Source organism: Aquarana catesbeiana, linkage group LG04, assembly GCF_042186555.1.
Source record: "Aquarana catesbeiana isolate 2022-GZ linkage group LG04, ASM4218655v1, whole genome shotgun sequence".
Classification (NCBI taxonomy): domain Eukaryota; kingdom Metazoa; phylum Chordata; class Amphibia; order Anura; family Ranidae; genus Aquarana; species Aquarana catesbeiana.
In genome coordinates this window covers 255,454,703-255,468,845 of record NC_133327.1, presented here as the reverse complement: position 1 = coordinate 255,468,845, position 14,143 = coordinate 255,454,703, and the positions used below count along the sequence as shown (strand labels likewise).

Sequence of the window (14,143 nt, the reverse complement as noted above, 5' to 3'; positions counted from 1 at the left end):
CTTTTTGGGATCTCCCCAGAGTGGCTCAATGATATTGAGGTCAGGAGACTGAGATGGCCACTCCAGAACCTTCACTTTATTCTGCTGTAGCCAATGACAGGTCGACTTGGCCTTGTGTTTTGGATCATTGTCATGTTGGAATGTCCAAGTATGTCCCATGCGCAACTTCCTGGCTGATGAATGCAAATGTTACTCCAGTATTTTTTGATAACATACTGCATTCATCTTGCCAACAATTTTGACCAAATTTCCTGTGCCTTTGTAGCTCACACATCCGCAAAACATCAACGATCCACCTCTGTACCTTTCATCAAAGGCCTTGTTGACTCCTCTCCAAATGTAGCGTTTATGGTTGTAGCCAAAAAGCTCAATTTTGGTCTCATCACTCCAAATGACTTTGTGCCAGAAGGTTTGAGGCTTGTCTCTGTGCTGTTTGGCGTATTGTAAGCAGGATACTTTGTGGCATTTGCATAGTAATGGCTTTCTTCTGGTGACTCGACCAATCAGCCCATCTTTCTTCAAGTGCCTTCTTATTGTGCATCTTGAAACAGCCACACCACATGTTTTCAGAAAGTCCTGTATTTCACCTGAAAAAAAAAAAAAAAATTAACTTTCTGCTATAAAACACATCCAATAAAATTTCTTTTTCACATTTCTTCATCGGTTTAGGCCAATTTGTATTCTGCTACATATTTTTGGTAAAGTAAAAAATCCCAAAAAGCGTATACTGATTGGTTTGCGCAAAAGTTCTAGTGCCTACAAACTATGGGATAGATTTATGGACTCCCCTATCCATGCATCCGGACCCCTAATCTGCATGCGGACGCACGGATTCCATTGGGTTTTTTTAAGCACCTGATTAGAGCCAGAGGTTCTAATAGGCTTCAAAAAAGGGTGGGCTCGGGGCACAGAGCACTGCATCCTGAGCCCGCCCAGTTGCGTGACAATAGTGAATGAATATTCACTATTGTCTTCCTAAGTCTTCTGCTGGCCAATCAGGAAGTGGGTCATGAGACCCATCACCCAATTGGCTGAAAGGAGAAGCGTTCCTATTGGCCGCCTAGGAGAAGGGAGGAGACACATCGCGGAAGCCGCCATGATGCAGAGGAGGAGGAGACGCAGGGGAAGCCGTCGCCTAGAGGAAGCGCTGCTCGATAGATGGGGTAAGTGCAGGGCTGGTGACTGACTGGGGGGGGCGTGGGTGCATTGTTTGCTGTTCCCACCACCAGCCACCACTGTCTGTGTTCCTGATTAGCAGGAAGACAAGATCTCTCTCTTCCTCTCTGACAGAACGGTGGCCTGTGAATGATCGCAGGTGGCCGGTGGCCATCCTGGCCCCCGGACCCGCTGATTAGCTCCTGCTGTGTCCCGCTGTGTTCAATCCAACCCGCTGTGTCCCGCACACCCCAGAGCCGATCCGAGGAATCACGTACATGTACGTAATTTTGCTCTTAAGGGCCGCCCTGCTGCAGTACATGTACATAGGGCGTCCTTAAGTGGTTAATATAGCAAACTCCAGACCGGAGCAAAGTTTCACACTGGAATACTGCACAGATCTGGAAGAAATACACAAAATACACTAAGATTCACGTACAGATACACATACCTCTTGTATTTAGGCAATGTTTGCTCCTGGGCTGAGGACTTGAGAGGAGCACCGAGGCAGCATGCTGTGATGTTTTCAGGAAGCTATGTACAGCACACTGCTGGCCCCTTTCCCCAGTCACAATCTACTTGCATATAATAGAGAAGCACAGAGACCAGTAATGCCATTACTTGGTCCAAAACAAAATATGTGTAATGAAAATGAAAGGTTTTATTTAAAGGGTAAGTTCTCCTTTACAGAAAAATCTGTAAGGTGAACTTGCCCAGGACCCCCTCCTTATCCCACCCCCCGCTCCCGGTCTGACCTGGAGCCCGGCGATCTCCCGCTATGAGACCTTGTATAGCCGCCTCACGAGTCCGGGGCTTAGAAATCCCTGCGGCTTACTTTCCAAAACGTACCTCATCGAGGTACATTTAGGAGCATTCTATTTGGTTGGTGCCAACCAATCAAAACCTGCGTAGCCCGTCCTGTCCCCACAGGCGAAGAGGGGAGAAAGCTGTGGGGATTACAGATCCTCTGACTGGTAAAGCGGCTATCCAGTGTGTCAGAACAGATGATTGTCGCTTTCCAGGTTAGCGGGAGCAGATGCGATGAGGACAGAGTCCTGTGTAAATTCAACTTTTCTGTAAAGGTGAACTTACACTTTAACCAAATGTATTGGCATTGTGACAATGGTCTTTGTCTCACCCCACACACAGATCTAAGTGCCATCAGATTTAGCGTGATCGTCACTGGAGTCAGTCAAAGTGGAACTTTACCCTAAAAGGGAAGTTCTACTTTGTGTCCTCATTCCCCTTCCTCTATACTTTTGGACATTTATTGGCAGGCAGGGACCTAGTTTTTGGTGGGTACCCATGCCCCCTTCCAGTCGGATCCCCTAGGAGATTTTCCAAGAAAGTTCTCCGGTTTTGTTCCAGCAAAGCCCTACTCACTGTAGTCTAAGCCCGCTTCAAACAGTCACTGGCCTTCAGGAATGTGCAAAGTTTCAATGCAAAATTGAGATCTCTGAGCTGTAAATGCTGAAAGTTTTTTGTTTACCCTTCAGAGGGAGTCATTGAGCCAATCCTCACCCAATCAAGAGAGCTAAGGGGTGGAAGATAGAATTGGCAAAACATTTTATTATTATTCATTGCCATTAAAAAATAAGCGCAGTGCACGTTTTTAGCGGGTTTCCAGGGACACATGTTCCTGGAATGCCAAGTTGTTATTGGGGCCTTAGTGTAACCGGGTGTTATGAATATATCACCATGCAGTAACCATTATGAAATATGCTTGCCAGTGCTCTAAAAAAATTGGTAAAATTTGGGGTGACTGGATCCACATCCTAATTCTTGTGAGCATTGGAGTTAAGAGATTAATTTGTCCTTCGACAATATTTAGACCTCATTCACACCATGAATTGGCTGTTTGTTTATGCAGTTTGAGCTGCCAGGTGCTGTGTGCAGGCAGCCTATGTAAGTGTAAAGAAAAGCAGCAGCTGTACAGACACATGCTCTAATTTCACAGCCGCGTGCATGCCTTTGAGTGGTCACCTACACAACTCTCAAACTTTGATGAGTGGCTGTACTCGTACAACTGTTGCTCCCCCATACACTTGCATAGGCTGCCTGCATGCAGCACCTGGAGGCTCAAACCACATAAACAAACAGCCCATTCAATATCTATGGGCTATAGAGACCTAAGAGGGAAGGGGGGGGGGGGGGATGATGACCGTCACAGCACTAAATTCTTACAATGTGGACTTTAAATAATGTAAGAACTTTGGAATACACCTATTAACCTTGATAGTGCACAGAACAGAAACTTGCTTAGTATTGTCTATGTCCATCTGTTTTGTTTTTCTATTGTTTATGATTGGAAAAGATCAAGAAACAAAAATGACATGCTTTATTGTAGTATATAAGAACACTGTCACAGATTATGCGTTTTGTCTTTGTCTAATGACCTGTATTTGTAAATGTACTTGTTAGTACTTAAGCAAACTCTGGCTCTGGAGGTATATGACCAGTGCTTGTCAGGAAACATTAGTCTGTTGAGTGCTCTGCTAGAAGTATTATGAGATGTAAATTTTAAGATAGGGCTGAGAACGCATTTTAGGCTTACTGACCTCCTAAGGTAGTGTTTTCAGCCTGATCTGCTGATTGAACCTGATCTGTCGTAAGCTTTTTTGTAGTAGTAGTAGTGCTGATATGAGATTTTAAACCTAATCGTCAGTCACTGACTTGCATTTCTTGAAGAGAAGATTGGGTACACTGTGTTCAGTATAACCTCCATTCTCTTTACTCAGTTTTAGTTCATTGGACCTCATTGTCTCCAGCATATTAATAGGAGAGGGGAAAGGTAACATTTAAGTGGATTTAATTTCAACTTTAACATAAATGAATGACCTCTCGAAGTACTCCTTTTCTAGTAGTCCTTTTCTAGGATTACAACACTGCTCCTCCATAGATACAGTACAGTCTGCGTTTGCATCCTGTGACAGGAAGTGTATTCCTGGCAGTCGACACATCTAAACCCAAGATCGCGCTAAGTACATGTTCAACAAATGCAGAAAATAAAATACTGATTGATTTTGCCTGAAATACATTTAGTGACGTAACTAGAACCTTCGGCGGGTCCCTGATGCAAGAAACCATGAAGGGCCCCCCTTGACCCCCGGACAGGGCCCTTTCCTCCAAGGCCGGTGACGGAACGCCAGGGCCCGGTCGCAAGAGGGTGGCTGCATATAAAGGAATGTATTTTTTCATCCCCCCCCCCCCCCCCCCCCCGCTTCTCCTCCTCTTCCTTCTGCAGGCATTCAGGGCTGCAGGAGGAAAATTATGACGAGATTGATTACTCTCTCCCAATGTTTCTCATTTTTTTTCCAGTCAGGATGTATACCCCTAGGTAAATGGGGCTGCACTGCAACCACTCCACACCTGTGTGCATTGCATAGTAATGATGCATTTAGGGGGTTAAAACAGGTGATCAGGAGGCAACATATTGCCCTTTTTACTGGCTGTTAAATGCCTCCTTTTCAGAGGAACAACATTTTTTTGCTAGTACTATGAACACACGGGGGAAAAAAAAAAATCAGTTCTGATTGTACACATAGCGGGGGTGAGGATTAAAAGTGCATACATAAAATGTGCATACATACATACATGTAAACACACATGTATGCACACACACACATACATACACATATATAAACATGCACACATAATACACACACACATATTGTATATATAAGCATACACATATGTAAACACACACACATACTGTATATATAAACACACACATAATACACACACACATACAGTATATTGTATATATAAACACACACATAATACACACATGCCCATATAATTGCACATATGCACAAACATATAAACATATGCAAACACACATATGTGCACATACATACATGCATCGACACACACATGGGCACACATGCACACACACACTCACATACATACATACATGCATATAAGTGAGTACACCCTCACATTTTTCTAAATATTTTATTATATCTTTTCATGTGACAACACTGAAGGATCTACTGTTTGCTACAATGTAAAGTAATGAGTGTACAGCTTGAGTGTGTCAATTTGCTGTCCCCTCAAAATAACTGAACACACAGCCATTAATGTCTAAACCGACTACATCACGGAGCTGGTGAATGTTGGAGACCTTACGCTCCTCCACCTTCCGTTTGAGGATGCCCCACAGATGCTCAATAGGGTTTAGGTCTGGAGACACCCTTGGCCAGTCCATCACCTTTACCCTCAGCTTTTTTAGCAAGGCAGTGGTCGTCCTGGAGGTGTGTTTGGGGTCGTTATTTTGGAATACTGCCCTGCGGCCCAGTCTCTGAAGGAAGGGGATCATGCTTACTAAGCTTAATCAGCTCATTATATGGACTTCCACTATTCTTCCCATCCACACATACCCACACTTCTGCTATTCCACGCCTCTGAAGAGTGATTCACAAAAACTTATTAACAGCTGTTTTTGTTAATTGGAATCATTAACATCAGTATATGAGTGATGAATGGTGTGTGTATGAGGTATGCATAGCCATGGCTCCCCTGTTTTTAACAACAACGTTGTCATTTTATTTTAAAGGGTCTGTGTTAGTCATCTACCATAGCCCGTTTGTTATATTTTTTTGTAGTACCTAGCTGTGTGGTGTTTATTATTGGATATTTTGTACAATAACATTTGGTTTGCTTTTTTCAGACAGTGCCTCCGGGGTTTTCTTTGCCCTCTTGAGAGATATCTATTCTCTTAGTTCTTTTTCCTTCTGGGAAGACAGCCATGCAGACCAATTAGATGCAGTGTGCAGTGTATGGTCTGAGCACTGACAGGCTGAAGTATATGATTACCCATGAGGGAAGCAGGGCCGAGGACTTGCAGATGATTCTTTGACTTCAGGGGCCGTATCTCTTTGTATAGAGCTTATCACCTGTATGCACCAGGGCTAGCGCATTCACAAATGTGAGTGGAAACGCTTTTATATTTTAACTATTGCAGACCAATTTGATGCAGTGTGCGGCGTATGGTCTGAGCACTGACAGGCTGACCCCCCACCCCTTCAACCTCTGCAGCAGTGCTGGCAGCACTCATACATCTATTTCCCAAAGACAACCTATGGATATGACACTGAGCACGTGCACAGACCATCTTCGATCAATAATGGCGAGGCCTGTTCTGAGTGGAACCTGTCCTGTTAAACCACTGTATGGTCTTGGCCACCGTGTTGCAGCTCAGTTTCAGGGTCTTGGCAATCTTCATATAGCCTAGGCCATCTTTATGTAGAGCAACAATTCTTTTTTTCAGCTCCTCAGAGAGTTCTTTGCCATGAGGTGACCAGTATAAGAATGAGAGCGATAACACCAAATTTAACACACCTTCTCCCCATTCACACCTATGTGGTTTGCAGTGTTTTCAGTATTGCAGAAACACACTACAGTCCTTTTCACATGGTTTCCTATGGGTGACATTGACATCTGTGCATTTTTTGGAAAGTGTGCCCTCAGAAGGTTGCATTTTTGGTTCCATAGCCTTCAATAGAAACGCTGCAGAAACACATTGCATTTTTTGATGCATTTCCGCTGCAATTTTTGCTGGGTTCTCCCACATGAGAACACACCACTCAAAAATGCAAACGCATCAAAAACACAATAAAAAGCATCAAAACCATGTGTCAAAAAACACAAAGCACACCGGGAAAACACATCAACCGCAATCTGCATAGGTGTGACCTCTTTATTTAGTGCAATTACCTTTATCTTATGCTCAAAGTAGAAGCAAGGAAAGATAACAGTTTCTACTCTGAAAACAAACAGACCCCATCATCCACCTGAAAAATTACTGATGAATTTCTTCTTCTAAGTGTGTTTTGCAGCAAGCACATTTTTCATTAAATAAATAATGAATTAAAAGCTGTTAATTAAAACGTAGTTTTACCTCAATCACATTCCTATGTTTCTGGTGGCTTGAAGTGGGTTCTGTCCCCTGCCAGGGATTTCTTGCTGTTCAGAACCCCAAAGGGGAGATTTACTCCACGATCTGTAGGGTGGTGACAGGCTTCCCTCCTTGGGGGTCAGGTATAGATATGGCGTCCCACCTCAGTTTTCCTGGTTTTAGTGTACTTTAAGCTTTTGAAATTGGGCAGCAATTGAACTCCTAAAATAAATCCTACAATGAATACTAAAATTACAGTGTTGTAGAAAATAACTACAGAATGACAGGCATCTCTTTTTAGGACTAAGCCTTTTCATCAAAATGACTGCTGAATCATTACTTGTCATAACAAAACTTCAGTATGTTGTATATGCCAAATAAAATGTATTTATTTGTATTTATATGACAATTTTGAGGATTGTCAGTTACAAAACATTTATGTTTTAAAACCTCATTTAAATGTGCGCCATTGAATTTGCACAACCTCCCAGGACATGGCAATAGGCCGATAAAGCAGAATGCATTGCCAAAATTTAGGCTGTTTATACCTCTAAACTATTTTGTAGTAGTTTCCAGCATTAAAAGAAAAGTCCACTAAACTGTTAAATTCATTTGTCTTTTAGAACGATGTGATGACTGGGGAGTAGACATCGTGAAGCTGACCCAAGCATATGATGGGGAACCAGTTAGAATCAGATGCCCTTTGTTTGAAGACTACCTGAAACATAACTATAGTACGGCACATTCAGCTGGCCTCACATTAATGTGGTATTTTACAGCCCAAGGAAAGGACCTTGAAGAGCCAATCAACATTCGTCTTCCAGACAACAGGATTAGCAAAGACAAGGATATACTCTGGTTTCGGCCAGCTGTTCTCAATGACACCGGAAATTACACTTGCATGCTGAGGTAGGTTATTACAGGAAAAAAATGAATGCATTGTTCCCTTGATTACTAATGTATATATAATACCTAACCACTTCTAGTCCAAGGTTATATAATGGTTTTGTTATAAAAAAAAAAAAAAAAAAGAAAATGCACGTGAGCAACCAGCACTCTAAAAATATAAACATTTTGACAGGTATTGAGTAATTTCTCATGAGACAGTTCATATTATTGCAGAAATGTTCCGTCACCACACTTTGTGATTCCACTCCCTATTCCTATTGCACTCACTGGACTCCTAATTATCAATCACCTTAGTGAATCAATCCAGCTTTATCTCAGCAACTAAAGAACATCAGTGTGCAATTTCAGTTAGGATCAAATCGACAGAGATATGGCGTCCTGATCCTGAACATTCCAGACTGAACACACCCGCAACCCTCTTATTCCACTCAACCATATAGAAGGAAAAGAAATCCTCATAGTGTGAAACTGCAAACTTTTATTGTCCCAAAAACACCCAACCCTTGAGCTATTGCACTTACACAAAGATATATTTAAAACAGCATTCAGCTATAATATACACTGCCGGTGAAAGCAGTTCTGATAATCTCACCACCTCAGAAAGAAACTGATCGTTCGTGGTGGTTCCCGGGAGAGACTCGGAACAAATTCCCAGTGCAGTAAGCCGCGTGGTCTCTCCTATTCAGAGGACTCCCCATTCAAAGGAATGGCTAGTTACATTCCATCATTTGGGTCAGAAAGCCTGAAGTTAAACAACTCTGTTTTACTCTCTTTAGAAACCCCACAACGTTCTGTAAATCATTTATTATCTTTACATCCTGCATTAAAGGTTTATTTATTTTTCATACGTTAGGGAACACAGGGTGAAGTAATTCTGGCACACTAGATTATGCTAAGATTGGACACTGGCAAGCAAAGCTGTAAGACAGCCCAGTATAGCTCCTCACACTCCCATCATGCTCAGTTTATTTTGTTTGTGTCCTAGAAGAACAGACGTCTTCTCTTCTCTTTGGGAGAAGCAAACTTATTCTGCTTTGTTTATCAAGATTGCTGCTAAGCCAGAAGGGGCTCACTTTGTAGCTCTCCAAATCTGCCAATTCTTATTATAGCCATCCTCATGGCCATACCAGCACTCCCCTATAAACTCTGTATCTAATGTTGGAGTTAGCTGCAGAATGCTTTACATGTCCAGGGCTGCGGTGCAACCATTTGGTATAACTTCATACTTGAAGACTCCTTAGAGAGTATGCCCACCTAGACTGAAGAATGTTTGGTTTGAGTATGTCCCCTGGATCCTGCCTTTCTCTGGTGCATCTGCTTGGTTGGGACCTCAGGTTGTCTGTGGCCCATCACTGCAGTAAGTCAAGACTTTGCTTTTTAAGGAGAGAGTCTAGTCTGGGCCTCTATGCTCCAGTCAGTCCCCAAAGGAGATAACTTTAGACCCTTGGCTGTGACACTTTTGTGGAAGGGACAAAGCGCCATTTTAAAAATTTGCTCCTTACACCTCTACCAATTCTGTGGCCCTACTGCTTCAGACCAGACCTCCCTTCACGTTGTCACACTGTGCTTTGCATGCACCATTTTCCAGTGCACATCCAGACCTCTGTCTTCCCCTCATTTTTTTAGCCGCACCACCACCTTATTAAACTTTCACTTGGGTTCCCTACTGCCTTACAGTAACAAGGTCACAGCTGGCATTACCCTTCCTGCTCCAGCAGTGTTTTGTAAGTATCCAGCCATCCTGTGGGCCTTGCCAGCTTATGATCCACAAACCTTTCCAGGGTAGCTTACAGTGTGCCTCCAGAAGGTGTTGAAACCAATAGCCCAAATCACTGTCCCCTGTTTGAGTCCACACACTCCTCAAAGAGTCTTCTTTACCCCTTCAGGCTTGCCTTCCTGCTATTTTTCATCCAGGGAGGAATTCTCTGCTATTTTGTCTGAGTTGACAGGGAATAGTTCAGACACGTTGGCTGACTCACAATACAGGGGCCATAAGTGGGCACCTATGCCCTATCCTGCAGTATTTATCGCTGATTTCCCTAGCTGCTTCTGCTCAGTCATCTGAGGATAAGGAGGAATGTACCCTATCCTTGTTAGATGAGTTGGTACACGAGGAGTGCGATTCTATTGCCATAACTCCTAGGCTTAAAGATACTTTTGCTGTCCTTATTGATACAGTATCCACCCCACACCATAATTCCCCCCTTCACCAAATGACTTGGACTAGTGCACTAAGCAAGGTCCATAAAGACATGGATGAGTGAGTTTGGGGTGGAGGAACTTGACTGGCCTGCACAGAGTTCTTAATTAAGAGATTAATTTGAGTGGAGACTGCGAGCCAGGCCTTCTCCACAAAATCCCAAGAAGATTTACCTCCACTGTCTGGATGTGGTACACATTGTTCATTTCTATCTCTCAACTACAGCTTACTGTAGACAGTATGACTCTTTGAAGATCCCAGTAGAGGACAGCCAACTTCTCATTCCACTATATCTCCAGGTGGATTTGGCAGCTCACCATTCAAACCTTTAGACGGTTCAACAGGGTTCCAACTTTACCTGTCAAAGCACACACCTCTAGAGTGTTTGTAAGTTTTTACCTGGTGGATGTTCAGACCTTATCGGATGCCAGCTTTGGTATTCTTCAAGCGATCCTATAGGCCAGTGATGGCGTACCTTGGCACCCCAGATGTTTTGGAACTACATTTCCCATGATGCTCATGCACTCTACAGTGTAGTTGTGCATCATGGTAAATGTAGTTCCAAAACATCTGGGGTGCCAAGGTTTGCCATCACTGCTATAGGTGCTATTGAGCCACCTCTGGTAACCTGTTATTCTTGGGTCGATTACCATTTTATTTGCTGTGTTGCCTACCCATTAGTTGGACTGTTTTTGGACGTCCCAATGTAGCAGAATTACTTTACCCGTTGCCCTTCAATGTATGCTTAAGAAAACAGGAAAATCCCTTTCTTGAAGTGCATTAAAGTGGTTGTGAACCCTTACATATACCTAGTGAAATGTATGGCCTCAGGTGATACACAGAAGAAACAAATCCTCCTACATAGGTTGTACCTGTTTATCTGCAGTGTTCTCTCCTCTATCGTTCAAAGCCCAGGATTTATAAAGCTTGTCTGTGTGGTCAGAAAAAAGGGGATGAAGTGCTGAAATTACAGTCTGCAGAGCTCAGAGGGGTGAGCTCTGAGAGCTGAGCGGAGGGAAGGGACACCCCCCCTTCACACAGCTCACAGGAACAGAGCTGAGGCTGTCAATAAGCTGGAGGTCCCTACCCGTCACCATTTTTTTTTGGTGTCAGGAAAACTTGTCAGAAGGGATTCATGCTGATAGCAGAGAAATGAAATAAAGCAGCAGACAGAAATTACACTTAGCGCTCTTAATTGAGTATACACGCTATACTTGGATATGCTTTGTTCATATTACAAGTCTGAGGTTTAAAACCACTTTAAGGGACACTGGTCCATCTCCTTTGTTCTTATGCTCCTTCTACTCCTGCTATGTCTTTTTCACAAAATTGGAGCATTATGGGCAAGGGAGGGGTTTTATATTGCTTTTTCTTATAGCTTTTTTGCCGGTTTCTAATCTCCTGAAGATAGCAGCATAACAAAGTACCAGAATTGCTTCACCCTGAGTTCCTTAATGTACATTTAGTCAAATATCCTGTTTTTATATAAATAGTACAGAAACAGATATAAATCATACTGTACATTTAAAAAAAAACATATACTTAAAACCCCTTCATAAAAAAAAAACTGGCTGCAAATCACTAGTTTTCCTTTAAAGCAGTGCCAACAGATTAACCTGTGGAAAAATGAGATGGCATACGTTCATCTGTCATTCAGCACCTGTAGTGGTAGATTTAAAATAATCTTCTGTTGTACTTTGTACCATCAAATACGTTACATAGAGTTACATAGACATATACTGACATATAGACATAGATATATATATAAACAAATTCGTAAAGTACCAGCTAGTTTCCTTATGTTAATTGTTTGGACAAAAAATGTGCATTCTTTTTTCACCCTGACAAATCATTTTAATAACTTAGTAAAGTAACTGGTGTGGTGTAGGAGGAAAAGCCAAGAAATGTAAGATTTAAAGGTCTTGAGACATTTGGCCTCATATTACTTTACAGTAAATTTAGCCCACAGCCAGTGTTCCCTTCCAAGCAGTAATTTTAGTTACATCCTAAAATTCTCAGCCTTGTCATCGTGCTCTGCTGTAGAGCAATCTGGAGCTGGAGGATCACCAGCATTCCCCAAGCTAGCATGCATTTTATAACTTTGTAATATAGTACCAAATAAATTATGACTGTGCATATGGATATTAAATGTACCTCACTGAATTTAGTATGAGAGCAAAACCAAAACTTTTCATGTTGTAATGTGCAGAAACCTTTTCTCTATTCAAATGCCTATCTTAGTGGTCCTTGTGATTTTTACAAAAATGGCTTCCAAATACAAACTGTTTAGCTTATGTATAAACAGCTCCCAGGTTCATAATCCGTAAACAGAAACTGTGCTCCAGCCTATTCCCAGGAACCCGGTTATTCCCTGGTTGGGTGCCGCCAATTTGTCTTTCATTCAGCATAGAAAGATTGCAGCACAAGGACACCTCTGTCCTTTCTGTGGCAGTTGTGGCACAGCCAGGGGCAGTGGTTTGAGTTGGACACGAGGGCTTAACTTTTGATATTTAAAAAAGTCAAGATTTTCATATCATTTACAATGCTGTTTAGTCTCCTTATGCCCCGTACACACGGTCGGATTTTCCGATGGACAATGTCCGATCGGAGCGTGTTGTCGGAAATTCCGACCGTGTGTGGGCGCCATCGGACATTTTCCATCGGATTTTCCGACACACAAAGTTGGACAGCAGGAGATAAAATTTTCCGACAACAAAATCCGATCGCGTCAATTCCGACCGTGTGTGGCCTGTTCCGACGCACAAAGTGCCACGCATGCTCAGAAGAAATTCCGACACGGAACAGCTCGTTCTGGTAAACTTAGCATTCGCAATGGATACAGCACTTTCGTCACGCTGCAATGTAAAAAATGGTTTAATACAGCGCACTCTCTTCTTCTTTATAATGTGACAAGAATTAAGTAGTTTTGCTGCTCATATTCACACACACTTCTCACAAACTTTTATTTGTGTTTTTTTAGTGGGATTCCCTCAATATATTGTTATTAGTTGTCACATCTGACAGTTTTATATTTTTTATGTTTTTTTTATTTTGTTTTTAAGCCTTTTTTTTTCTTTAATGTTTGGATTTTTTCCAAGGCTGATCTTTGTTCAATGTTATTTTTATTTTTACTCCAGAATATTTTTGTGTGTGTTTTGTGTGGCAAGTTACCCCAACACCATTGATATCTTTTATTATTTAATCTCAAGGAGATTGTTTGTTGTTGGTGTCCCTTGTTCATTTCACATTGTATATTTGAAATGTACCTGAATCCTCACAAACCAACTGTCATTTTTGAAGTAAAACACATAGGAGTGTATAATTCAAAACAAAAGTCCTTTATTAAGGGATCAGAACCAAACAAAGAGGAAGGCAACACTGGATCAACAGGAGAAATTAGCGAAGCCTGGGACCCCCACGGCAGACATCAATTCTTAAACATCAAAACTGGTGGCCTGAGGAGTCCATATGTAAGGGAGGGCAGTCTGGTCCAGAATTCACAGAGACTTGGATAGCAGCAGATGACATGTGTGTCCCCAGGCTGTGGTACCACAAGAGGCTGCATTTTTTGGTCGACCAGACTGGACCCAGGGTCCTCACTTTCTGGTCTTCCTTTCACACTTCCTACCGGGCTGTGGCTGTGCAGTTGGAGATGTGGCAGGAGGAGGAGTAGGACCTGGAGGAGGAGGAGGACTGGGGGGACCTGGAGGAGGACTGGGAGGACCTGGAGGAGGACTGGGAGGACCTGGAGGAGAGGGAGGAGGAGGAGGACCATCCCAAAGCTGTGTGTGAGGTGTAATTTGGCCCCTCATACCTTTCTCCAGAGCCTCTGATATGAGGGCCTCACACATGGCTTTTTGGCCCTCCTCCATCCTCTGCATTTTATATGCTATGAAGGCAGCAATGTTCTCCTGCCTGGTCTGTGGTGCTCCCAGGACCTCTGTAGCCCTCCAAAAGAATCTGATAGCCGCCTCCTCTAGGGC

General features: G+C 42.7%; 1 protein-coding gene across 2 annotated transcripts in view; it reads left to right on the top strand.

Moving 5' to 3' along the window:
- The window catches only part of IL1RAP (interleukin 1 receptor accessory protein), a 406,084-nt gene that overhangs the window by 242,273 nt on the left and 149,668 nt on the right, over positions 1-14,143 (top strand). For both annotated transcript variants that reach the window (XM_073626394.1, XM_073626396.1), the window contains exon 3: positions 7,675-7,960. In XM_073626394.1, the coding sequence (XP_073482495.1) occupies positions 7,675-7,960 (286 nt within the window). The remainder of the gene's footprint in view (positions 1-7,674; positions 7,961-14,143) is intronic.